The sequence below is a fragment of the Zalophus californianus genome, chromosome 6 (genome assembly GCF_009762305.2).
Source record: "Zalophus californianus isolate mZalCal1 chromosome 6, mZalCal1.pri.v2, whole genome shotgun sequence".
Lineage (NCBI taxonomy): Eukaryota > Metazoa > Chordata > Mammalia > Carnivora > Otariidae > Zalophus > Zalophus californianus.
Window position 1 is genome coordinate 39,637,831 of NC_045600.1, and position 27,792 is coordinate 39,665,622.

General features: G+C 36.2%; 1 protein-coding gene across 4 annotated transcripts in view; it reads right to left on the bottom strand.

Moving 5' to 3' along the window:
• Positions 1-27,792, bottom strand: part of LRRC9 (leucine rich repeat containing 9) — a 107,815-nt gene that overhangs the window by 12,500 nt on the left and 67,523 nt on the right. For all 4 annotated transcript variants that reach the window (XM_027568730.1, XM_027568731.1, XM_027568729.1 and 1 more), the window contains 8 exons: positions 25,752-25,972; positions 24,148-24,270; positions 20,402-20,532; positions 17,740-17,848; positions 16,886-17,025; positions 13,109-13,245; positions 5,922-6,139; positions 959-1,027 (listed from right to left, as the gene is read on the bottom strand). In XM_027568730.1, the coding sequence (XP_027424531.1) occupies positions 959-1,027; positions 5,922-6,139; positions 13,109-13,245; positions 16,886-17,025; positions 17,740-17,848; positions 20,402-20,532; positions 24,148-24,270; positions 25,752-25,972 (1,148 nt within the window). The remainder of the gene's footprint in view (positions 1-958; positions 1,028-5,921; positions 6,140-13,108; positions 13,246-16,885; positions 17,026-17,739; positions 17,849-20,401; positions 20,533-24,147; positions 24,271-25,751; positions 25,973-27,792) is intronic.

Consider the following 27,792-nt stretch of genomic DNA (forward strand, 5'->3'; position numbering starts at 1 on the left):
TATTCATACTTATGAATGGGAAACCTGAATACTACAAATATTAGGTGAGACTACTTATTGTTACATCTTTCTTGGTGGAAATAGCTCTCTGATGTGGCACTACCGGGCTCTCTCAACCCCTTTACTCCTCTACTAGGAGCAGAGTGACTTGATTGAAAAACTCAGGAAGATTAAACTGAGCATGTTTAGCTCCTGGCTTTCCTGTTTTGGGAAGGAATGTACTGCTACAGAAAGCCCTGTCTTCCTCCAGAAGAAGCTCTCCTCCTATGTGGAAAGAATTCAGTTAAATATTTCCTGTTACTGGGTGATCATGATTGCCTATTTCTGGAATCTGTTAGCAGGCCTATTTGGCTTTCTCATGAAGCTAAGCAAAATATTTTCACCTCTCAATCTGCCACTGTCATATTTGTCAATTTGTTCAGATGTTAGGTGACTATGAAGGTGCTGCTTATTTGATCCCTCCAAAGCCTCCAACAGGAAAAATAGCAGATTTCTCCCCAAATTAATTTATATATTTCTCACAATTCCAAATAAAATGTCAATGAGACTGTCACATAACTTCAAAAGCTGTTTTCTAAAACTCATAGGAAGTGTAAATGGCCAAGAACAGCTGAGACGGTGAAGAGAGAAAAAGAGGAGAAGGAAGAAGGGAAGGAAAATTGGAGGTGATTTCTCTACCAGACACCAAGATTTAATATAAAACTTTAATAATTAACCAGCATAATATTGGTACAGGGATTGATAGTCCAATGAATGCAATTTAGAACCCTGAAACAGATTCTCTTATATATAACAATGGCAGATTATATTATCATCAGTTGGAAGAAGGCAGTGGTCAATAAATTGTGCTTGGATAACTGTCTATACATATGGAAACAGATAAATTCTCACATATAAAAACTGATTATATACAACTGTAAGTAAATTAACTGATAAATTTAAAAAGTAACATACTCACTGGATTGCCATAAACTGTAAGCTCTCTGAGAGAAGAGATACCATCAAGTTTTTCCAGTTCTGCCATATCCTATTCAAAAGTTAATCAGTAAATTACTATTTGGTTAGATCCAATATTTTTAAATATACACTGATTTGACACCAGTCAGAATGGCTAAAATTAACAAGTCAGGAAATGATAGATGTTGGTGAGGATGCGGAGAAAGGGGAAGCCTCCTACACTGTTGGTGGGAATGCAAGCTGGTGCAGCCACTCTGGAAAACAGTATGGAGGTTCCTCAAAAAGTTGAAAATAGAGCTACCATACAACCCAGCAATTGCACTACTGGGTATTTACCCCAAAGATACAAATGTAGTGATCCGAAGGGATACGTGCACTCTGATGTTTATAGCAGCAATGCTCACAATAGCCAAACTATGGAAAGAGCCAAGATGTCCATCGACAGATGAATGGGTAAAAAAGATGTGGTATATATACACAATGGAGTATTATGCAGCCATCAAAAGGAATGAGATCTTGCCATTTGCAACAACGTGGATGGAACTGGAGGGTATTATGCTGAGCGAAATAAGTCAATCAGAGAAAGACAGGTATCATATGATCTCACTGATATGAGGAATTCTTAATCTCAGGAAACAAACTGAGTGTTGCTGGAGTGGTGGGGTGTGGGAGGGATGGGGTGGCTGGGTGATAGACATTGGGGAGGGTATGCGCTATGGTGAGTGCTGTGAATTGTGTAAGACTGTTGAATCATAGACCTGTACCTCTGAAACAAATAATACATTATATGTTAAAAAAAAAAAAGAAGATAGTAGGAAGGGAAAAATGAAGGGGGGGACTTGGAGGGGGAGATGAACCATGAGAGACAAACAGAGTTCTAGAGGGGAGGGGGGTGGGGGGAGGGTTAGCTTGGTGATGGGTATTAAGGAGGACACATATTGAATGGAGCACTTGGTGTTATACGCAAACAATGAATCATGGAACACTACATCAAAAAAAATTTGAATTATGTTACTTTTGTAATTAAAACATTTTAAAAATAGTACTTGTTATCTTAAAAAAAAATACACTGATTTGAAGTAATCATATGGAAATGTTGGATTATAGCTAGCTCATGACTGAATTCTCCGAAGTGAGCTTGAGTGACAAATTCTGTATTGTTAATTAAGGACAAATCTATGTACTATTGATTCCAAATGCATGTGGAAAAACGGTAAATCCAGTCTAAATAATTTTAAACACAACCTTAACCATAAAGGAACATGCAATATTGAGTGGACTACGTCCTGATATATTTTCTGGGAGTATATATAGTTGAAAAACTATTTTTCTAGTTGCATGACTTGTCTTCACTACTGGATGGGGTTATTTATTATTACCTATTTAACACTAATGAAAGTTTGCAAATACATTTTAACTTTTGCAAAATAATTTTTTTAAATGCTATTTTTGACAAAATTTAGGTGACAAGCTCAACTTCAGTTTGCTGCTAGTTTATAATAATAAAATAGTTATTGATATGCTCCTATTCTTATTTGTAATGACAAGTAGACATAGGCAATTCATCAACAACTATAAAAAAATTTAGACCTATTTTAGACCATTTGGAAGTGGAATTTGATTAAAATGGCCGATCTTTACAATTTTGATCTTAGAAATGTCATAAAGGAGGACTTTGGAAAAGCTCTGACAGTCAATTATCTGTAGAGATATTATGCATTTGACCCACAGGTAGTTCCTGTCTGTGGAACCAAAGCCTGAATGGAAAGCATAGAAATGTGAAAAGTCTTTTCTCAATTATTTTCTCAAATTAAACAGAGTTTGGCAGTGTTCACTAGTGAAGTGTTTCTAATTAAAATGTTTGTTTCTCATGGAAGATGTTAATATGAGAAACTGTTAAATTTGTAGAGGATAATGCTGGTATAAAGAGATATCAAGAAAACAAATATGTTCATAATTGGGGAAGAGGGCTGATGACTTCCCATTTTAATATAAGGTATTTTTTTTACAATGGAGTGTTGGACTTACTTTCTAATGACTAAATTTGGCAAATTTTTAGGAATTTTGTGAGATGGTGTTTTAGCTTGAAATTGGCTATGGTGGAAGAAATTATACCATGGAAATTGACAAATGCTATTGATTAGGACTTTTTCCCCCTGCAGAGCAAGCCATTAAACATTAACCAGCACACCAATAGTTGTTACCTTTTGAGTACATTTTCAGGATAATCACTTATGGCAATCATGGTAATAGTTAGGCTTAGATTGGGGCCTTTCATTTAGGGCAAGAAATAGCAATGGACTATTTCCTGGAGTCGTTTCCAGCCTCAGGTGATTACTGAGATGTTTTAAAGTAGATACAGTTGTTTGATGCCAGATAGGGGAATCATTTAGATACAGGAACCAAATAGGACCGTAAAGCTGAATTAAATAACTCACCTTTCAGTTGTGTTTCTGGGATTCTATCTGCAAAGGCCCGACTATACGCAACAATTTTCCAAATCTACATTATGGGTCATGATAGCTAAGTGAAAAGCTTCACACTGAAATCTGTTGTCAAGGATATGCAGTTTATGAAAGATTTTAAAGTAGGTTAATGCAGGGCTGCATATATCTTCATTTGAAGTATTGTTTTCCTAATTTTTCTATGCCTTTCCCCTCCTATTCTAGAGGTCTTTATCAACCCAAGGGTTATAATCTGATTGCCCACTGTGGAAATTAATGCTGGTATCAGCCTACCCATGTTGGTATGAATCGAGAGAAAAAAAATCTCTCCCAAAAAGAAAATCTGAATAGAGAGTTAAGAATTTTGAAGAACATTATATTTTCAGTAGAATTAAACAGAATCTCCAACTCAACTTCTTATTCCTCTTAGTTAGTTTCCCAGCTAAATGTATGGTCATATTAAGGTACTGTAATATTAATAGTTAGAATAAGTTTGATGGTATAACGGTCAATCTAAATTCAAGGAAAAATACTATTTCGAGGATAAAAATAGACAATGGAGGGCTGATCATTAAATAATCAATACCCCTTCATTCCATGATGTATGTATAATTTCCCATGATTTATCATATAGGTTATCTATTAGCTATGTTAAATTTTTATAAAAATAACCTTGACTAGGCATTATCCTGCTTAAGTTACTGGGGAGGAAGTTGTTACAACAGTGGATCTGCCATTCACTCTCTTCCTTTAGTGGGTTAGAAGGGTGGGGATGTGGGGCAGGGACACTCCTGGGGAAAAGCAAGTTACCTGGTCTAATCTCTTTGTAATTATGCTGGTAAATAGCTGTGCTGTCAAACAGACCAGTGATATTTACTAGGAAAAAGGTCCTTATTTATTTATTTTTATTTTATTTTATTTTTTTTTAAAGATTTTATTTATTTATTCATGAGAGACAGAGGGAGAGAGAGAGAGAGAAGCAGAGGGAGAAGCAGGCTCCCAAGGAGCAGGGAGCCCGATGCGGGGCTCGATCCCAGGACCCTGGGACCATGACCTGAGCCGAAGGCAGACACTTAACCATCTGAGCCACCCAGGCGCCCAGTCCTTATTTATGAAATACTCTTAGCAGGATCTCTCTGGTTAAGGACTGCTTATAGTAAATAAACCTACAACTATAGAATTATCAGGCATGGCTCCCTATAAAATATCATGTAAACTCAAGTGTAAAATGGAGGCATTTCATAAAGGAAACACTCCCTTGTTGTATGAGATCACTCACACAAAATCTCACTTGGAGATCTTATATTTTAATCTAAGCTAGAGAGTATACAGAAAGAAAGGACCTGAGAAGCCACAGGAATGTCCTAGACCCTGTGTATCCTTGAAATTATAGTAAAGCTTGATACTGGGTAAGATCTCCTATGCATGTTAAGTCCGATATGACAATCCTTTGTGTTAGCTTAGTTGCTATCACTGGAAAGATTTTTCCATAGGATTGCAATTTTCCCAATTTAGATTTCCTCTGGATAAAGCTTTGTTAGAATCATTGACAGTTTGGAAGGCTTTTCTCAGATGAATGTTGTTTGAATCCTGATTAATTGTATGCCATTTTTCTCTGTATGTATATTTCCTAGTTGCTATGTGGGACAGTGCTCATGATTTCCATCTAGCCTTGAATAAGCTTTTATATCACTCCAGAAAGGGCTTCCTGAACTCTAGTAGTAGAGCCACAAATACTGATTGCATAATTACTGTGTACCAGGCACCAAGCTATATTCTGATATAAATGTGGCAAGATATACTTGGTCTCTGCTCTTGGGTGGAAGACCACATTTCATTTTGTCTTTGAGATTTGTCTTAGAGGTATGGGTAGAAGTAGTAAAAATGGTAAGAGGAGGGCTAACAGATCATCACCAAAACACTGAGAAATGTTAGGGCTGTGTAAGGTTATGTATACCTTTAACCCTCTTATCTGCATACTATATCAGGAGAGAGTCTGGGCAGGTTCATGTCAGACAGTGCCTTATGGAAATAGGTTGAATTCTGAGCAGGTAAAACTAAAGCAGGACCTTATCTAAGGGAAGCCTTGAGTGGGTAGAGATGGAATATTAAAGCCAAGTCAAGGTCCATTATCAGGAACTGATTCAAATGTTAGGTAGACTGAGGACAAATGCCAAGTTTAAAGGTCCAGAGGAAGTCTGGGATTGAGATGCAGAAAGAGCTTGGACCAAGAGCAGTCAAGAACAAGAGATCTCTTAGAGAGGACTGCTGAGAAGAGCTTAGAACGTTTAGAGCTAACTTTTTTTTAGCTGGTGTATGCATGTGGGTTGGTTGGGTTTATAAGTCTAGAAACAGAGTGGACATCTTTGCATCACAGACTATATGCCTCTTCTTCACAGAGTATTTACATGGCATATAAATAAGTTAACATGCTAGCGGAGTTTTCATTGGTGTGTTTGGAACCTTTATTTTTAGAGGAGTTAAATCTTGTAAATCTTGTAACAAACAAAATAATGTTACCTGGATTTTATTATATCCTAGGAAGAGTTTCTCTAGTTTTACCAAAGGTTGTAATTTGCTCAGCTCTCGTAGTCTGTTTTCTTCCAGGTGAAGTGCCAACAGAGAGCTTGGTTTGGCAAAGGCACTATCATTAAATGCTCTGATGCGGTTATGGTCCACTACCAATTCCTGAAGGACTACTAAATTGTCAAGCCCTTCAATTTGACTGATTTCATTCCCTGGAGAAACATAAGTCATGATATGTCAGGTGAGCCCAAACATTCTGAATAAAAGGTTACCTATCTTAAATATTTTTTATAAAATGCTTTTTTAAAAAGTAAAATATTAAAAAGAACATATTTCCAATGAGAAATAGAAATGTATTTATAGGAAGGTACCATCATTATCAAATAATATTTGGTAAAATTCCTCCTTTATGTTTGAAAGACAAAGATATGAAGTATACAATGTATGTAATTGACCCAATCTGTCTGTTCAGTAATTGAGTGCTAAAATAGTTGGTATTGACAAAAGTTAGATGTATAAAAGTGCTGCAGAAGATATACTTCCTGAGTATATCTGATTATTCTAATAGGTATTCAAATACGTATATTTAAATATTTATTAAAGTAAATGAATTGTGTTTTAAGTTGGAAGAATATACCTTAATAATGCTGTTCTTTCTCAACATATTTTTGCACAACAACCACATCAAAAAATTAAAAATGAATTAAGCACTCATTACATTCTTTGAAATCTCAATCCTTTCTTTATAATCTATGATTTCTCTTTTTTTAAATTTTATTTTATTGTTATGTTAATCATCATACATTACATCATTTGTTTTTTATGTAGTGTTCCATGATTCATTATTTGTGTATAACACCCAGTGCTCATTGCAATACATGCCCTCTTTAATACCCATCACCAGGCTAACCCATCCCCCCACACCCCTCCCCTCTAGAACTCTCAGTTTGTTTCTCAGAGTCCATAGTCTCTCATGGTTTGTCTCCCCTCCACTTTCCCCCCTTCATTTTTCCCTTCCTACTATCTTCTTCCTTTTTTTTTTTTTTTAACATATAATGTATTATTTGTTTCAGAGGTACAGGTCTGTGATTCAACAGTCTTACATAATTCACAGCGCTCACCATAGCACATACCCTCCCCAATGTCTGTCATCCAGCCACCCCATCCCTCCCACCCCCCTCCAGCAACCCTCAGTTTGTTTTCTGAGATTAAAAATTCCTCGTATCATTGAGATCATATGATACCTGTCTTTCTCTGATTGACTTATTTCTCTCTATTGTAGCAGTCAATAGCTTTGTAAGTATTAATGATAATGATAATTAATGAGAAGAGGACCCTTGAGTTGGCAAAATGCTTTTATATGTGTTTTCTACTAGAGTCTCAAGATAGGACAGGGAAAATATTATCATTTTTAATAATCAGAAAACTGAGGTCAGGAATTAAGTGACTTGCACAAAGATATAAAAGTGGTAACACCAGGCCTAACGTAGACCTTTACATCTTAAGCTCAGTGTTGCTTCTACTATACCATACTGTATTTCATTGACTATTCATCCTCCTTGTTTATTATGGGCTGAATTGTGACCCCCTCAAATTCACATGTTGAAGTCTTAACCCCTAGTACCTCAGAATGTGGCTGTATTTCGGGATAGGGTCTTAAAGAGGTAGCTATGGTTAAATGAGCTTTGGGGTGGGCTCTAATCCAGCATGACTGGTGTCCTTATAAGAAGATATTAGGACACAGATACACATAGAGGGAAGATCATCTGAAGACACAGAGGCCATCTAATAAACCAAAAAGAGAGGGCCTCAGAACCAACCCTGCTGACATCTTGATCTTGGCCTTCTAGTCTCTAGAACTGTGAGGAAATAAATATGTTGTTTGAGCCGTCCAGCTTGTAGTGCTTTGTTATGGCAGCCCTAGCAAACTAATATATGACTGAATGTGCCATCCTGTGATCTTGAAATTCGTCTCCTTGAAACATAACATATTTCATCAAATTTAAGACTACAACAATTGTTGGGGCGCCTGGGTGGCTCAGTTGGTTAAACCGCTGCCTTCAGCTCAGGTCATGAATCCAGAGTCCTGGGATCGAGCCCCATTATCGGGCTCCCTGCTCATGCAGGAAGCCTGCTTCTCCCTCTGCCTGCCACTCCCCCTGCTTGTGCTCTCTCTCTCTCTCTCTCGCTATCTCTCTCTCTGTGTCAAATAAATTAAATAAAATCTTTAAAAAAAAAGACTACAACAATTGTTAAGATATGTCAGTATTTTATGTGTACTAAGAAAGGAAAAAAATTGGTTAGGTAAACTATGACATGCTATCAATTAATACATGCCAGATTTCAGATATGTTAAAAATATAAGAAGCGAGTATCTCAAAATTGGTGAACTATGGTAAATTTACCTTTTTTTGTTCTATTCTTATGGCGAAGTTTAAACATCACAACCTTCAATAAAATTGCTCACAGAAATAAATCACAGACTTTGAAACTTTACCAGAGCCTTGCTTGTAAATGAAAAAAGTTTATTCAAGTCAGATTGAGAAAAGTGTCTCTGTTGTGTTAATATATTAACTTTCACGAAATTATGTCTTTAGACTATTGCTTTTAATTATTTTAAAGCCAGTGGTATAAAAATTATACATAATAGTTTCAAGTGCTGAATAATGTCTGCCATAGCATATTTTTGGCCACTACTCATTTTAGAATGTTCATTAAACATGTTTAAGAAAGAAAACTCCAAAAGAACTGTGCTGAATGTGATTTCAGGAATATTAGATTTCTTTCTTTCTTTTTTTAAAGATTTTATTTATTTATTTGACAGAGAGAGAAAGAGAGAGAGCACACTAACAGGGGGGAGCAGGAGAGGGAGAAGCAGGCTCCCCACTGAGCAGGGAGCCCTGTGTGGGGCTTGATCCCAGGACCCTGGGATCATGACTGGAGCCCAAGGCAGATGCTTAACTGACTGAGCCACCCAGGCATCCCTACATTTCTTTATCTAGGAGCATTTACCATTGTTTGAAAAACACCCACTTAAGACTTAACTAAACAGTTAAATTTTAGATAAATTTGACCTCTAATCCTTAAGATTCTAACTTGCTTCCCTACAGCCTCACTCTGCCCTTCCCCAAAGACTCCACTTTGCCCATCTTCTTGCAAATTTAACACAATAGGTGAAATGTAGGTTCATAAGCTCTCTCTTGTGGACCTTGGCATGGCCTCATCTTATCACTGCTTACATTTGTGTACTCTCCTACAGCTTTTGCTCTCTGGCCCTTTTAGACTGATCTCAGAATTATTTCCTCCTGTTTGGTCTTTAACCTAACTCACCTCTTTATAAACCTCCAAATATATTTATAACCTCACTAGCCACCTTTTGACTTCTTACCTTCTTTTTAGGGACAAGCTCTTTGAGTATGCAACCTCTGTCTGTTGCCTTTACTGCCTATCCAACCACTTCTCTCTACATTGTTTTCACTTTGAGTTTTGCTCTACCCACATTTCCAAATCTGATCCTCTGACAGTTGCCAGTGATCTTCTTTTTGTAGAATCCAGTTTTCTTTAAAAAAATCCAACATTTTTTTAAAGGTCTCATTCTTTCCATTATTTGACTTTGAGGCCATTCATCATTTCTTTTTCTGACATTTAGAGTCTGCATTTCTTGGTTTTCTTTCAAAATTTCTTGTATGACTGCTTTGCTGGTTCTTTTTTCTCCAGCCTTCTTAATGCTGGGTCAGGGGCATAATGGGATGTATATATGGGGGTATGTCTCCACACCTCTTTTGGCCTTTCATTCTTTGTCTATGCTTATTTTCTAAGTAAGCACATACACTTACTGTCACCTCCTTTGGTATAATTCCAAAATACACAATTCTAGTACTAACCTTTGGTCTATTATAACACAAACTCACCATTCCCTATTGCAAATTAGCAACCTTCCCCAATGACTTTATCTAGCTTTAGTACCTCCTTTTGCCCAATCTCCTAATGAAATAATGAAAACATCTTGAACTATTTTTCTTCTACTTATCTGTCTAATTAGTCACTAAGTCCTAATATTTCCTTCTTTTAAAATGCATTTTGGAGTCACCTTTTGCTCACCCTTCCCACTGACACCATTCTAGCCCAGACCCTTTTTATGTCATTTGTGTTGGGTAGAAAATGGACCCCAAATAGCCAGAGGAATGTTGAAAAGCAAAACAAAGCTGGTGGCATCACAATTCCGGACTTTAAGCTCTTTTTACAAAGCTGTCATCATCAAGACAGTATGGTACTGGCACAAAAACAGACACATAGATCAATGGAACAGAATAGAGAACCCAGAAATGGACCCTCAACTCTATGGTCAACTAATCTTTGACAAAGCAGGAAAGAATGTCCAATGGAAAAAAGACAGTCTCTTCAACAAATGGTGTTGGGAAAACTGGACAGCCACATGCAGAAGAATGAAACTGGACCATTTCCTTACACCACCCACAAAAATAGACTCAAAATGGGTGAAAGACCTAAATGTGAGACAGGAATCCATCAAAATCCTTGAGGAAAAAAAAAATCCTTGAGGAGAACACAGGCAGCAACCTCTTCGACCTCAGTCACAGCGACTTTCCTAGACACATTGCCAAAGGCAAGGGAAGCAAGGGCAAAAATGAACTATTGGGACTTCATCAAGATAAAAAGCTTTTGCACAGCAAAGGAAACAGTCAACAAAACCAAAAGACAACGGACAGAATGGGAGAAGATATTTGCAAATGACATATCAGATAAAGGGCTAGTATCCAAAATCTATAAAGAACTTACCAAACTCAACACCCAAAGAACAAATAATCCAATCAAGAATGGGCAGAAGACATGGACAGACATTTTTCCAAAGAAGACATCCAAATGGCCAACAGACACATGAAAAAGTGCTCAACATCACCTGGCATCAGGGAAATCCAAATCAAAACCTCAGTGAGATACCACCTCACACCAGTCAGAATGGCTAAAATTAACAAGTCAGGAAATGACAGATGTTGGCAAGGATGCGGAGAAAGGGGAACCCTCCTACACTGTTGGTGGAAATGCAAGCTGGTGCAGCCACTCTGGAAAACAGTATGGAGGTTCCTCAAAAAGTTGAAAATAGAGCTACCCTATGACCCAGCAATTGCACTACTGGGTATTTACCCCCAAGATACAAATGTAGTGATCCGAAGGGGTACATACACCCTAATGTTTATAGCAGCAATGTCCACAATAGCCAAACTATGGTAAGAGCCAAGATGTCCATCAACAGATGAATGGATAAAGAAGATGTGGTGTACATATATATATAATGGAATATTATGCAGCCATCAAAAAACCCCCACGAAATCTTGACATTTGCAACGATGTGGATGGAACTAGAGGAGATTATGCTAAGTGACATATGTCAGTCAGAGAAAGACAATTATCATATGATCTCACTGATATGAGGAATTTGAGAAACAAGACAGAGGATCATAGGGGAAGGGAGGGAAAAATGAAACAAGATGAAATCACAGAGGGAGACAAACCATAAGAGACTCTTAATCTCAGGAAACAAATTGAGGGTTGCTGGAGTGGAGGGGGGTGGGAGGGATGGGGTGGCTGGGTGATGGACATTGGGGAGGGTATGTGCTATTGTGAGTGCTGTGAATTGTGTAAGACTGATGAATCACAGACTTGTACCCCTGAAACAAATAATACATTATATGTTAATAAAAAATTAAAAAAAAAAAAAAAGAAAATGCATGTGCTTTGAAGTCAGACAGAGCTGTGTTTGACTCTGCACCACACCATCCACTGGTGTAAACTTAGGCAAATTGTTTAACCCTACTGAGATTTAATTTCTTTTTTTTGTAAAATGCATATAAAATTATTTACCATGTTGAGTTGCTGTGAAGGTTGAATGAGATAATCCTTGTAGACAAATACCTTTCCTAATGATTCAATAAATAATAGCCCTAATTGTCAGTCAACTGCCTCTTTCCCTGCATGAGACTCTTCCATTTTGATTTGCCATGCTAGGCATGGCAAGAGAACACACTCCCCTTTTACGTTATTAGATTTAAATAGACTTTCCAGGAGTAGGTTGTCTGCCTTTTTTGTATGTCCCTGTATCTTTTCAAAGATCTGTCATGGTTGTACTCAATTTCTTGTTCTTTTAAGGCTTAAGTCTCTGTGTTTTTGATGCAACTCACAGTACCTTTGATAGGCAAAAAGATGCATTAAACTTTTTAAAAATATGGTCTAGAAAAGGCTGTGTTTCAGAAAAAAGTTATCACACTCAGATCAACCATACAAAAATCTCCCCATGTATCTCAATAATGCATCTTCCAACCTTTCTTCTATGTCATTAAATAATTATTGTTAGGCTAATGTTCCAAACTGTTTTTTCCTCATTCCACTTTTCTAAAGATTTACAACTCCTACCCATTTTCAACTGCAAAATGAGCATTCTGCATCAAACTGATTATGTTCAGAGGCTTTATAACTCTCTCAGAGAACTGCATACTCTGTTTTTATCAGGTTGGTCCCTTTTCAAAAGTTGGCCCACAGACACCACAATCATGCTTTTGTGACTCTTCTCCTCCCCACTACTTGCAAAAATATTGGTCATGCTCAACCTCAATCTAAATTTTATCAGTCATTCAAAAAGTCCTCTATGTGTTTCAATTTCTCTAAACTTCTGTTGCACTTAAATTAGTAACACATAATTACTCAGAACTAATTCATCTTTCTTTCAGTATATCTTCACAGGTAGATATTGAATTACTTTAGAGCAAGGATCTCAACTATATATAATTACAATAATATAGTGTTTCTGTATATTTCTTAGTACTTAGCCCAATTTTGGGTTTAATAAGTACTTGTGAATTACCGAGTGGTTACTTTCTATTGGTTTTTTAATTGAACATGATGTAAAAGTATATTATGATATAATATCATATATAACCCCAGAACATTGCATTTTCTAGGGCTAGAAATACAATATTCTGTAGCCCTAGAATATTGCATTTACATTATTTGCATAAATAACCCAAGAAAAACCCATTTGTGATTACTGAAATATTTTTATCAGTCTGTTTTAAGTAATGTTGATGCTAATATTTGTTTATTAAAACAGTATTATCAAATCAATTTTTAATAATAAAGACTTACACATTGACAGTGCTGCTACTCACCCTGTAGAAAGAGGAATTTTAAATTTCTTAGTCTGTTAAGCTGTAGCTGAATTAAATTACAAATTCCATTGTAGCCCAAATGAAGCACTTCTAAACTGTGCATTATTGGAGGCAGATTTTCACTGCTCATTGTATCTCTGAAATACACACATAAGTTTGAGCCCATAAATTTAATTTCAAATTAGCTATATCATAAAAAATCTGATATTTACTTACTATAAGTTGAAGTTTAAAAAAATTAATTTACTAGTAAATCAGAATTTAACTATAATGTTATCTCTTTGTATTTTATATAATAATCACTTTTTATTCTTTAAAATATTTTTATATGGTAAAGAACAAAGTACAGAAAGAGTTATTTGAAATGAAAAGCAAGTTCTAGCACAATCAGTCAAGAAAAAGAAAAAAAGATGCATCCACATTGGAAAAGAATAAGTAAAACTGTCTTTATTTTCAGATGACATGATTTTATATTTAAAAAATCCTAAGGAATTCACCAAAAAACTATCACTGCACTAATAAATGAGTTCAGCAAGATTAATATACAAAAATTAATTGAATGTCTCCACATCATCAATAAACTAAGAATGAAATTAAGAATTCTACTCACAATAGTATAAAAAAGAACAAAATACTTCAGAAAAATTTAACAAAAGTAGAGTAAAATGTATACACAGAAAACTATAAAACATTGTTGAGATAATGATTATGTAAGTGGAGAAATATTTTACATTCATGGATTAGAAGACTCAATATTACTAAAATAGCAATTCTCCCCAAACTGATCAATTGATTCAATGCAATCTCCATTAAAAGTCCAGCAGGATTTCCCCCAACCCCCCAAAATTTCTTATTTATAAGAAAATATAAAAAACTCAGAATATTCAAAACAATATTTATTTATTTATTTTTTATTATGTTATGTTAATCACCATACACTACATCATTAGTTTTTGATGTAGTGTTCCATGATTCACTGTTTGTGTATAACACCCAGTGCTCCATTCAGTATGTGCCCTCTTTAATACCCATCACCAGGCTAACCCATTCCCCCACCCCCTCCCCTCTAGAACCCTCAGTTTGTTTCTCAGAGTCCATAGTCTCTCATGAAAAAGTTGGGAGGGTTTATAATCTCTGATTTCAAAACTTTTAAGCTGCAGTAATCAAACTAGTCTGGTACTGGCAAAAGGGCAGACAGATCAATGGTCTATAATAGAGAGTCCAGGAATAAATTTTTACATTTATGGTCAATTGATTTTCAACAAAGATACCAAGGCAATTCAATGGGGGAAAGGGAAAGGATGTGGGACAAATGGATATCCACATGCAAAAAGATGAATTTAGAACTAACATTTTACCTCATAATATACACAAAAATTAACTCAGAATGGATCTTAGTCCTAAATGTAAGAGAAAAAAACATAAAACTTTTTGAATAAAACATGAGAAAATATTTGTGACATTAGGTTAGGCAAAGAGTTGTTAAGTACAATACCAAAATCACAATCTGTAAGAGAAAAAGTTGATGACACCATTTAAGAAAATGAAAATATAGTCATTGAGAGAAAATGCTTATAAATCAATGAGATGCCACTTCAAATCCACTGAAATGGTTGTAATAAAAAAGATAATAAGTATTGGTGAGGATGTGGAGAAATTAGAATCTTCATAAACTCTTATTAGTAATGTAAAATGGTACAAGCACTTTGGAAAACAGTTTGGTAGTTTCTTAAAAAGTTAAACATGAAATTACCATATGACCCAGAATTTCGCTCCTAAGTTTCTACCCAAGAGAAATGAAAACATAAGTGCTCGCAAATACTTCTACACAAATGTTTATAGCAGCATTATTAATACTAGACCCAAGATGGAAGCAATCCAAATGTCCATCACCTGGTGAATGATGGATAAACAGAATATGGCATATCCATCCAATGGAATACCCAACATATTCAGCAATAGAAAAGAATGAACTACTAACAGATGTTATAACATAGATAAACCTCAGAAACATTATGCCAAGTGTAAGAAGTCAGATACAAAAGACCATATATTATATGATTCTGTTTAGAGGCAATGTCTAGAAACTACAACTCTATGGAAAGTGGATTAGTGGTTTCTTGGAGCTAGAACTGGGAAAGGGAACTGACCGCAAATAGACATGACAGATCTTTTTGGTGTGTGATAGAAATGTTCTAAAAGTGTATTGTAATAGTTGTACAACTATAAATTTGGGGAAAATTATATACCTAAAGTGAGTGAATATGGTATGTAAACTGTACTTCAGTAAAGCTGTTGAAAAATATGAATAGTCCCAATATAAAGGATATGTATAAATGAAATATTCATAGCAGCTTTAATCAAACGAGGCTCAAACTGGAAATAACCCAAATGCTCATCAACAATAAGTGAATAAACAATTTGTCACATCATCTATAATGGTATACTATTCAGCAGTAAAATGAAATGAATTACTGACACTTGAAACAACATAGATAATTTGCATACAACAATGAATCATGGAACACTACATCAAAAACTAATGATGTAATGTATGGTGATTAACATAACATAAAAAAAAAGGAAGCCTAAAAAAAAAAAAAGAAAGAAACAACATAGATGAATCTCAAAAGAATTATGCTAAATGAAAGAAGCCAGACACAGAAGACTCCTTACGATCATAAGTAATTCTAGAACAATGCAAAAAACCCAATAGTGATAGAAAGCAGATCAGTGGTTGTTTCTAGGGGCCAGGGTGTGAGGGAGGGGATTGCAAAAGATGTAAGGTAGGTTTTTGGGATGGGAATAGTTTGTAACTTGACTGCAGTAATGGTTATATGACTGAATACATTTGTCAAAATTCATTAAACTGTACACTTAAATCGGTGAATTTTAGTATATGTAAATTATACTTCAATAAATGTGGATGAAAACACAACTCTTCTTTGGGATAACTGGAATGAAAATATTCCGTGTTGAAGATATGTATATCTCTTTGTGTTCTACCAGAAATGTGTCTGAAGGTGGGAGGTATGTCATCTTCTTTGTTGTTGTTGTTTTTTTTAAGATTTTATTTATTTATTTGAGAGAGAGAGAATGAGAGATAGCACAAGAGGGAAGATGGTCAGAGGGAGAAGCAGACTCCCCGCTGAGCGGGGAGCCCAATGTGGGACTCGATCCCGGGACTCCAGGATCATGACCTGAGCTGAAGACCGTCGCTTAACCAACTGAGCCACCCAGGTGCCCTGTCATCTTCTTTGTAAAGTATCTTTTCCATTGGTGCTGGAGCAATAAATGACCAGATAAATAATTTAGAAACACAAACAAAACAAATGTTAAAAGAAACCTAAGTCCATGCTACTGGGTAATGAGTTCTTTTGTGGGGTGATGAAAACACTTTAGAATTAGATGGTCATAGTGGTTGGATAACTTTGTGTATATATGAAAATAATTGCCAAATTTACATACAGGGTGAGGTTATGGTATGTGAATTGCATCTTAATTAAAAAAAACATTACACATACAAGATCTTCTCATTTTCTTTTTTTCTTTACAATATGGGTATGAAATGGAGGAAGCAGGGAAAAAGCAATGACAAAGGACTATTTTGAGTATCTTTTTATTTGTGACTTTTTTATTGGCATGTGGCTATTAAATAAGTATTAAAGTGAGAGAAATGTATGTTACTGCTATCACTAAAGCAGTAGTGATAGCAAAAACCTGCTTTTTAAACTTCCAACCAAAATTTTTTATAATTGTGAAGAAAAGAATAGTAACCTGTTTATTTTTGAAGTTCCTTGTTGTCCGTAGCCACTTGAAGGCACTTTCTGGTGGAGTAGCTGTCTGTTGGTCAAGTGAGTCTGAGGTTTTACTCTGGGCATGATGGATTCAATATGATTATAATTGAGGCATAAGACCTATGGAAAGAACACCTTATTAATTAGACATTTAAATATGAAAACTGCTGTATATATATTTTTGGTTTGAGATTATCAACCTCCTAAAAACTATTAGGATGGTATAGATAAAACTTGGTCTATACAACATAATTTAATGATATATCAGTGTTAAAAATGACATAAATTTTTATATCCCAAATGGTCTGGACTTGACTTTAAATGTGTTTTTTATAATCTGACTTGCTGGGAAATTATAAGATTTCAAACAAAATAATGGAGACCCTAGAAAGCTGCTCAAGTTCTCAATCTGCACTCCTGACTTCTTCAAGCTTGATATGGTTGAAATAATTCTTTAGTTGGAGAGATCACCATTTCCTTATGTTTAAAAGGCCTTTGTAGATAGCTCAGCCAAAGGTATAGGACAGGAGGCAATAAGACTGCTTTGAGAACCTCAGTATCCTCCAATTTCATTCCATACCCATTCACTATAGAGGCACTCTTCCATCCCATCTCCTACTGCAGAGTAAGAGTTACAGCTTACAAGACAATCATATAAAACTGAGGTCAACCAAAATAATTTTGGAAAGTAATGCTTTTTCTTGCTTGGTGAAAAAAACCTTTAGGAATAATTTCTCTTCCTTAGTAATATAAAAATACATTTTAATCCTAAGTAAAGAAGATTACAACTTGCATTGAAAACCTTGAAAGAAAAAAAATCTGTGAATGACTCACCTTCACATTAGGCAGATAGATTAATCCACTGAATGAGGTAAGATTATTGTTTTGTAGATTCACATTACATACATTTCTAAATTGGTCAACTGGAATCAAATCCACAGTTCTGAATTTAGATAAATACAGTCATAATTTTAATAGGAAAATTATGTAGGTGAATCATTCATGTACAATCCCAAAAACAATTTAAAAATAACTCATCTGACAAATGCTGTGAAAAAAATTGCCTTAGTGTGAAATGTATGGGTCAAATAATTGGATAAATATATGTTTTTGTTGGACACTTATATAAGAAAATGACATAGAATTTGATTGCTTTTAAAAATGTCCATTACCACATAAACAGCATTATCACAAAGGAAACTTTTAAAATAAACATCTCCAATTTCTTTATAAGTTTACATACATGTTCATGAAATTGTAGTGCAGTTGATATAGTAAATCATAAGATTTTTCAGGTTATATGCTGCAGAGGATATATATGAAACACATTATTTCCGAAATACCAGGAAGAGTTTAGGGATGGAAAAGAAAAGGAAAAAGAAAGCAGGTGAGGTCTTTGAAAAAAAAAATGTTCTATGCAATCTCCTGAAAACTTTTATGGCATTCCACCTTGTAAGGATGCTTTGGTAATTAAAAAGAATTCTTGATTCCTAGTCCATAGCTTTACAACTGTTCCACCTTCCTTTGAGCCATGATAGAGAAGAGTATAAAGCTAAATTACCTTGCCTTAACCACTTCTTTAAACAAATCTAAACCCTGTAGTTATGATTATGACATATTTTATCCATTAATAAGTCATTTGTTCAATACATTTTTATTAGTATTTTCCAAGTACAGACAATGTGTTTGGAAAGGCTACAACAAATATGAAAACATATTGTCTCTGCCCTCATGAAATGGAATCCAGAAAAATTAAAACAAAGAAGGAGAGTGGATATAATAGAGTTAGATGTAGTGGCATTTTAGGGAAAGAAACACTGATCTGGGGAAGTCAGGAGTCACTTCACAGTGAACACAGTGGAGAAAGATATTAGAATGAGCCTTGGAGAATTTATAGGCGTTTGTCGGGCAAATTAGAAAGAGTTCCAGGTAGTGGAACAAGTACAAGCAAAGGCAGAAACAGAATCATAGCATCTTGTGATTGAGATTAAGGAACTAGAACATTTTAGAACTTCTGGAGCATAAAGAGTAATGAGCACTAAAGGTAAGGATTACAAGAGATAAAAGTAGGTAATTAAAGAGTCTTCTATGCAATACAAAGAAATTTTACATTTTATTCTGTAGACGGTGGAAAGCCACTGATAAATGTTGAGAAGGGAAGTGATCTTAATCTCAGGAACAAACTGAGGGTTGCTGGAGTGGTCGGGGGTGGGAGGGATGGGGTGGCTGGGTGATGGACATTGGGGAAGATATGTGCTACGGTGAGCGCTGTGAATTGTGTAAGACTGTTGAATCACAGATCTGTACTTCTGAAACAAATAACGCAACATATTTTAAGAAAAAAGAAAAAGAAGAAGATAGCAGGAGAGGAAGAATGAAGGGGAGTAAGTCAGAGAGGGAGACGAACCAGGAGAGATGATGGACTCTGAAAAACAAACTGAGGTTTCTGGAGGGGAGGAGGGTGGGGGGATGGGTTAACCTGGTGATGGGTATTGAGGAGGGCACATTCGGCATGGAGCACTGGGTGTTATGAACAAACAATGAATCATGGAACAGTACACCAAAACAAATTATGTAATATATGGTGATTAACATAACAATAAAAAATCTAAAAAAAAACTTGCATCTTAGAAGGCAGTATGGATGGATAATAAATGGATTTGCAGGGAAGGTTATGAAACACAAAAAACCAAAACTATCACCAAGAGAGTTTCTAAAATAGTTCATTTCCCCAACCTAGGCCAGTGGTAGTGACTATGGAAAGAAGAGGGGAATTATGAGACATACTTAATATGGACTCTGTAGAACATGGTGATCAATTACAAATGGAGGACAAAGGAGAGAGAAATGACCCTTAGATTTTTGGCTTGGGCAACAATAACCGGTGGATGTTGTCTTCTTGATGCTATCTAAAGAGCAACTCAATATTCACGTAAAGAGCTCAGGTTTGGGCTAAATTTAAAGGGCCATCATATAAATTAAATATATGGCTAAAGATGTCTGTCTGTGAAGAGTACAGAATAAGAAAAAGAGAGCAGGGAAAAGAATTTATTTGCCAGGACAGTGAGAAAAATAGCATCAGAGGAATGGTGGCAATAGCAGCCAGACTGCATTGGGTTAGAGCAATATGATGACATTTTATTTTTTATTTTGTTAAGATTTACTTACTTATTTTAGAGAAAGAGAGAGAGAGAGAGCAAGCAGGGGAAGGAACAGAGGGGTAGGGAGAAGGACAGGGAGAGAAGCAGACTCCCCGCTGAGCATGGAGATGTAGGGCTCGATCTCAAGACCCTGAGAATATGATGACATTTTAAATCATAGTGTGTGATAATGTATTTCAAAGAGTGGTGAAGTTAGCATGAGATTTTGAAGTAGGGAAGATGATTTTCTGAATTATTGTTTATATCTGGATAACGTGTATTAAATTATAAACCTTAGAAAATGACATTACATATTTAACTATAGTATCAAAAAGCATATAATAAAATGATTGTACCTGATGGATGATGAAGTCCAATTTAGTTCTTGCATTTGGGTGAAGTTTGAATGTCCTTGTCGTTCTGCAATCATGTCAGAAGTAAGTCTGCCACCAAACAAATCTTTTGCACACTCAGTCTCTGGTGGTTCCTATATATAAGGACGTTTAGAAAGTGATGTCTTCTCTTGCAGATGACTAAATGACATTAATTCTTTGATTTTAGGTCAAAATGGAGTGGACTTATTTCTCCCTATTCCTCCTACTAAGCACAGCCTAAATTCTTACACATTATATATAAAATAAACATAAAGGAGACTGAAAGGTTCAGAGAAGAAGACCAGCTAGGGACCTGGGGACCTGAGGAATGGTGGTGAGTTCCCTGGCATATTATTGTGATTTATAATAAAAATATATTTAGACTTTATCCACTGTTCCTGGCCTTGTCATATGGTTAGGCAGGAGAACAAGGGAAACCTGGCCTATTGAAAGGATGGGCAGATATCCCTGTATGCTCACTTAAAGTGGACACCTGGGTTTATGAAATAGGTGGACACTGGGGGCTCTACAGCAATGCAGAGATGGTCTGAATGTAGACATATTTGTCTTGCACCCTCTGAGGCACAAAATGCAATAAGTACTGTTCTGTCTGCCAGCAAAAGAGACTGAGACTGCAGATGACCATGTGGCAGATTTCCCTGGTGGGAAGGCCTTGAACATAGCTGGCAAGTCAGACTGATTCTGGTAGCCCTAAGGGGCTACAAAAGGGTCTTGACAGAAATAAATACTGACTCTGGACTGGGTTTTGCTTACCCAGTGGTAAATGTAAATGCTCAGAGTGCTATAAAAGAACTGGGACAGAAGATATCATGCCAATTTAGATAGCTGACTGTTCTTTTTTCAGACAAAGGAACACACTTGACGGCCCATAATGTCCGACAATGGGCATTAAGATATCCTCCTTAAGAGTAATAGCTTGATAGAGAATTGGAATGAGCAATTAAAACATTGGTTGTCTAAAATAGGAAGATAAAAGCATGATAAAAGCCTTCATGAGAATGCTCACACAGTGTAAACATGAGTGGGGCTAAAGAAATGTCCACAGATTTCTCTGTTTTTCTGCTGGCTGTGGGGAAAATGCTGTTATGGCTCTGCAATTCTTGGTAAGGGAAGATGATGCTCATATACCACTATTCTTTTTGTTCTTCCCCACATCACCTCAACTTTTGTTTCCTACCTGATCATAGGACCATGGCTACAACTATAAGTGCTGGAAACAGGGATGATTCCTAAAGAAGAAACTATAACTATGTTTTTAAACCTTATGTCAGAATTCCTAAGTGCCTGATGGGGATGGGTTTTACCTTCACCCCATCTGACAAAATTGGGTTTAACAGTGAATGTAGCTATATTGTCTGAGGGCAAAAACAGCCCACTGCTAGTCCTGCACCTATATAATCTCACCTTATCTGAATGGGAGTGGACTTGCTAAACTAGTAAGTGAGGTACTTGCTAAACTAATATTGTTGTCTACAATCTAGACCAGCACAATGACCCAGCCTATTGTCCCTTCCAAAGGTGGTGTCCCTTCCATTTATATCCAATTATACCATTGGGTATAAATGGAAAGAAGAAGAAATATGGGTAAAGGAATTAATAAATAGGTTATATAGTGAAGGAAATCCAATGTTACATTAACAGTTCAAAAGAGGCTTAGAGCAAGAGTTGCTATCAATTGATGAATGGATAAAGAAGATGTGGTATATATATATATATATATATATATATATATATATATATATATACAATGGAATATTGCTCAGCCATAAAAAAGAATGAAATCTTGCCATTTCCAATGACATGGATGGAGCTAGAATGTATTATGCTAAGTGAAATAAGTCAGTTAGAGAAAGACAAATACCATATGATTTCACTCATATATGGAATTCAAGAAACAAAACAGATGAACATAGGGGAAGAAAAGAAAAAAAAAAGAGAGGGCGGTTGCTCCAGAGCCATAAAGATGAAAACAGTGTCTTGTTATTCATAACGAGCTTCTTTCAACCACACTGAGTTTATGTTAAAAGGTGACTTTTAGAAAGTCCCTAAGGATGGGGGCTGTTTGCCAGGGGAGCCAACTATGATTAGAGGGTTGGAACTTTCAGTCCCACTCCCTGATCTCTGGAGAAGGGAGAAGGGCTAGAGGTTGAATCAGTCACCATTGGCCCCTGATTTAATCAGCCATACCTACATAGTGGAGCCTCCATAAAAACCCAAAAGGAGGGGCTTCACAGAGCTTCAGGTTGGTGACCACGTGGAGATGCTTGGAAAAGTGCTTTGCTCAGAGAGAGCATGGAAGCTTGGTGCCCCCTCCTGTATACCTTGCCCTATGCCTCTCTTCTATATGGTTGTTTCTGAGTTTTATATCCTTTTATAATAAATCAGTAATCTAGTAAGCAAATGTTTTCCTGAGTTCTGTGAGCTGCTCTAGCAAATTAATCAAATCCAAGAAGACGGTCATGGAAACTTTTTATAGCCGGTTAGTCAGAAGCGTAGGTGCCAACCTGGACTTGTGATTGGTGTCTGAAGTGGGGTCAGGGGCAACAGTGTGGGACTGAGCCCTTAGCCTGTGGGATCTGAACCTATCTCCAGATAGATGGTGTAAGAATTCAGCTGAATTCTGGGTCAGAGAATTGCCTATATGTGGAAAACCCACACATTTGGTGTCAGAAGTGTTGTGATTACAGTGCAGTGTGAGAGTAAAGGAAACACACAGACATGGGTTTTCCTTTACATCTGGGTTTTCTTTTTGCTTCATATACGTGGGACTTGGTGCTGGAGACACCAGAAACTCAGAAAACGAGAGAAAACAAAAATTCACATAAACACCTGCCCTATATAGTCAAAAGACTAGGAAAGGCCTAGTCTAACAAGCCAGAAAACCTTTAGACAATAATGGGTCTACTCTAACCAAGTGCCATGGAATAAATTGTGGTGCCATCTACACCTGTACAAGCAGAATGGGAGCAGAGACTTCCCCTCTTGCCCTGGCGGAACAAGGCACCTATCATTCCTTTGCTGAGTGAGCAGCATGGACCTTCATCCTCTCCCAGCAGTAATGCACCCCCCCCCACAAGCGTTACTAGAGAATACTTGGGCAGCCTGTTCCACTTCCACCCAGTAATAATGGCAGAGCATGCATGAAGCACTTCTGACTGGGAAGAGGAAATGAGTCAGGATGAGTCCGTGGAGGCCTATGGACTGTGAGCTTCTACCCTAGCCTAGCAGGTAAGAAATCATGTACCTCCAGGTTGTCAACAGAGGCCAGGTGGGAGACTTTGGACCTCTACCTTCCACCTGACAACAACATCGCCTTACTTACAGTGACTAGGGACACTGACATACCATTTTTTTGTTCAAATATATTTTGCCTAAATTTTTCTAGGAAATAGGAAGCTGGTTTTAGGCCCAAGAGAATGGTAGGGCTCCAGAACAGTTTTCTATCCTGTCTCAGAAAATTGTACTCTTTAAGTTGTTAGGCACTGAATTTAGTGGGTACAACTGTAAGCAGCATCTTTCCTTTCCTGTCACCTCAATTTAGACAGGAATTGGCTAAAGGAGAAAATTTTAAAACCCAGATCTAAAATGTGTTTGGGAGACCTAGATTGGGTATCATACTAGTGAGAAGGCAAAGTTCAAAATGATTATGGCCTATGGATATATGAATATGAATTGGACCAAATGCTATGAGTCATAAAACAGCTTACAATTGAGATTCCATCCAAAGCTTTCAGTTCTGGAAGATGAAATATTACAAACAACCGGTAGTTTTCTTGATTCCATACAATAATATTTCCATACATGTCAAGAATGACCAGGTTGCATAAACCCTGGGTAATAAAAACACATACATGTAAAGCTGTATCTATATATCCCTATCTCTCTCTGTCTCTACCTCTACCTACCTACCTATACACATACACACACACATATACATACATATATATATGTAGTAGATATATACTCCAGCAAGTTTTTTTCCCCTTAAGAGTTTAACCATCCTTGAATTTTAATATTTGAATTACTTTATCATTTCATAGTGATTTCAGTGTACACTTAGTGATACACATAGTGATTTAAGTATACATTTTATTGGAAGAGTTATCCTTGCAGACCAGTAAGTTCTAATTTTGTACACTATTTCAGTGGTATATGTTAAATGATCAGAATCTCTTTTAGGATGCTGCTGCTAAATGTATTGCTATCAGTAGTAAAGACATGGAGGGAACTTTGCTAAGTTTAAAACCATATGCTTTGTTTATGGAATACTGTCCTATTAAATAGTATGCATGTGTGTCTATAGATGTAACAAGAATGAAAAACACTGCCTTCTGATGAGGGATAAAACTGATGTGATCCTATCTTCTGAGAGAGTGGCAGAATTCATCTTAAGGGAAAATGTGCTTTCTTATTAGATAGGATATTTTGATATGCCTTTGTTGTGCAGGAAGAGCCCAGAGGAGATGTGGATGGGAGAGGTTAAGACAAGCAGGAGTAACACTACTCTGCATCATGATGTAAAATGGTTTATTTTGTTGCTGCTATCATTGATTAGGTTGCCTCTGCAGCTTTAGAAGAAGTAGTTATATTGAGGGAGTAGGAAGGGGAAGACTGAACACAAGGAAAGACAGGAAACGGACATAAGTTTTTGGTAGAGGGTAAAATCCTAGCGATACGGTATCAGCAAAAGAAAGAGGCCATCATGAGAGTCCCAGTTTTAGGGAATGGCCATTGAACTTTAGAAACAGTGAAGTCACACAATGCATTTGAAGTGAATTCCTATTCTGTGCTGTAGTAAACCTCCATTTTATTCAAATCTTCAGAAAAGCCTATTATACAGTAGCCTTGACTTAAACGTTTCATTGGGAGAATTAAAGAGGACAAAGCTAGGCAAAGTTGGCCAGAAAGAATTGGAGTCACCAGTAAGAACAAGTAAGTGAGAGATAATCAAAAGTTCCTCTGAGAAGAGGAAATGTTAAAGACTCTTACTCCCCAACCAGATTGGGGGATCCTTGGAAATACTGAGGAAGGCACTGGCTAGTGGGGCTTGAATATTTTATTTGTACTTAAAAAAAAATTGCCCTAGTAGGTTGTCAACTTGGGGACATTATGGTTACATATACATATGTTTTTATGTATGCATAAATTGAATGCAAGTACATTTTAGTAAACCTTGTTATTCTTGACTTTTATTTTGTTTATATTTTTCTATATTTTCCAAATCCTATACATTGAACATGCACTATTTTCATAATATAAAGAAATAATACGTATTTTAAAAAACAAAAACATTACCACCCTAGATAGTCACCTTTAAATTGTAGATCTCCTGATTGAGAGCAATATAGTTATTGCTTATGTATAATTCAACCAGAGTAACAGCTTTTAGTAAACCACTCAATGAAGTGATTCTGTTGTTCTCAAGAGAAAGGGAGTGAAGATGAAGCAAGTTATCAAATGTATGTTTTTCCAAACCAGTTAGAAGATTATTATTTATGCTGAGGCGAGTTAATTTAGTCAGCTTGGAAATGCCTAGAAAAATAAGTAAATTCAAGAAAAGATTCCGATAGCACTGAAAAGTTAATTAAAAAAAAACAACTCACTGGCTGTTTTACTCTTTACAGACTCTGCAGCATTAACTATCATTGTTTTAGCTTTTGTTTAAGAAGGATATAACGTGTATGAAGTCCCAGCTAATACATTAAATTCCAGTTTTGGATTTCTAAGTAGACTCCGTCTTCTTAGGTGTTAAGGGAAGGTATTATGTAGGAAATACTGAGTTTTGCTTTCAAATAAACTTCAAATGATATAATTAAGATTTTTACCATCAAAGTAACACAAAGCTCAAGAAAATCACCAGCCCCCATTTTAAAACAGTAAAGGTAAGGAACTAGATACAACACTTTGTAAAGTATTCTTCATTGTGGCATCATTTGTATCAAAAAGAACCATTTGGCCTAATTCTACCTTTGTATGCTTAAAAGTACTTAAAAGACAGAACTTCAGAAAATGTCACCTCTCACCACAATCTAACTCTTAGGTATGCTATGCACTGGAGGTACTTTTTAGCTGTAGGTAGAATGGTATAAATTGAAAGATGAGAACTTTGGAGTCAGAGTTGGTTTCAAATGTATGACTACTAAATTTGGGACCATAAATATATTATATAAAATTTTGAAACGTCTGTGCCTCATTTTCCTCATCCATAAAAACGATGTACTGAGGGGAGCCTGGGTGGCTCAATTGGTTGGGCATCTAACTCTTGATCTCAGTCAGGTCTCTATCTCATGGTTATAAGTTCATGCCCAATGTTGGGCGTGGAGCATACTTAAAAACAAAACAAACAAACAAACAAAAAAAAAACAGGACATACTGAAATCTGCTCCCAAGGGGTTATGGAATCAAATGGAATGGCATTTGAAAAGGGTCAGTTGTAGCTTTTGGCAAATAATTGGTTCTCAGTACATTTTGTCCTTGCTGGCCTTTCACACCAGCCTTCATCATGACTATGCAATGCTGAAAGTAAATTGATCTAGCAAGTTAGGATAAAACCATCAAGACAAAAATCCTTAGGTGGATTTTAAACCTTCTGTGTCTGGAGAAAAGGAGAGAAATATCTGTTAAACTTTAGTGTGGTAAAACTATCATCTCTGCAAAGTGAGTATAGGAAAAATATAGGTTGGAGGATTCTTCCCTTCAGTGGGATTATGGATGGGAATAAAAAGGAAACCGGGTTCTCATTTATACATATAAAGGAAAACTAACACCCTATTGTATGGGAATGGAAGACTAGTGATGGTTCTAAAGACATGTCTGAGCTACCCCCAGGTTTACTCAATTGAAATCTACAAAGGAGAGGCCTGTGAATCTGTATATTCACTCAGTGTCCCAAATGATTCTTATGATCAAGCAAGTTTTAGAAGCAGATTGTTAGGAGTCATCAAAATAAAGTATAACTAAATGTTATACATACTGTTTTTTAAAGATATTTAGTACTTGCTTTTGCATGTGTGATTTTTTTGAAACAGAGTTTTCTAGTTTATGAAAAAGCACACACACACACACACACACATGCTGAAAAGAATCCAACAATTCAAAAGTGAGTAAAGTATAAATGAAGTCTCTTCCAGTCATGATTTCCAATTCTTACCTTCTCTTCTTGACAAGGACAACCTTGTTAGCAAAATGCACAACCAGAAATATTCTATACCCAGATAAACCCGACATTAGTAAAGTTGCTTAACAGTACTTTATATGGATCCCTATTGATTTTCAACCTCTAGTGAATAAAGTGTTCATTTTTGTTAAAGTCTTCACATTTCCAAATGTAACCTTAATTCCATATTTTGAAA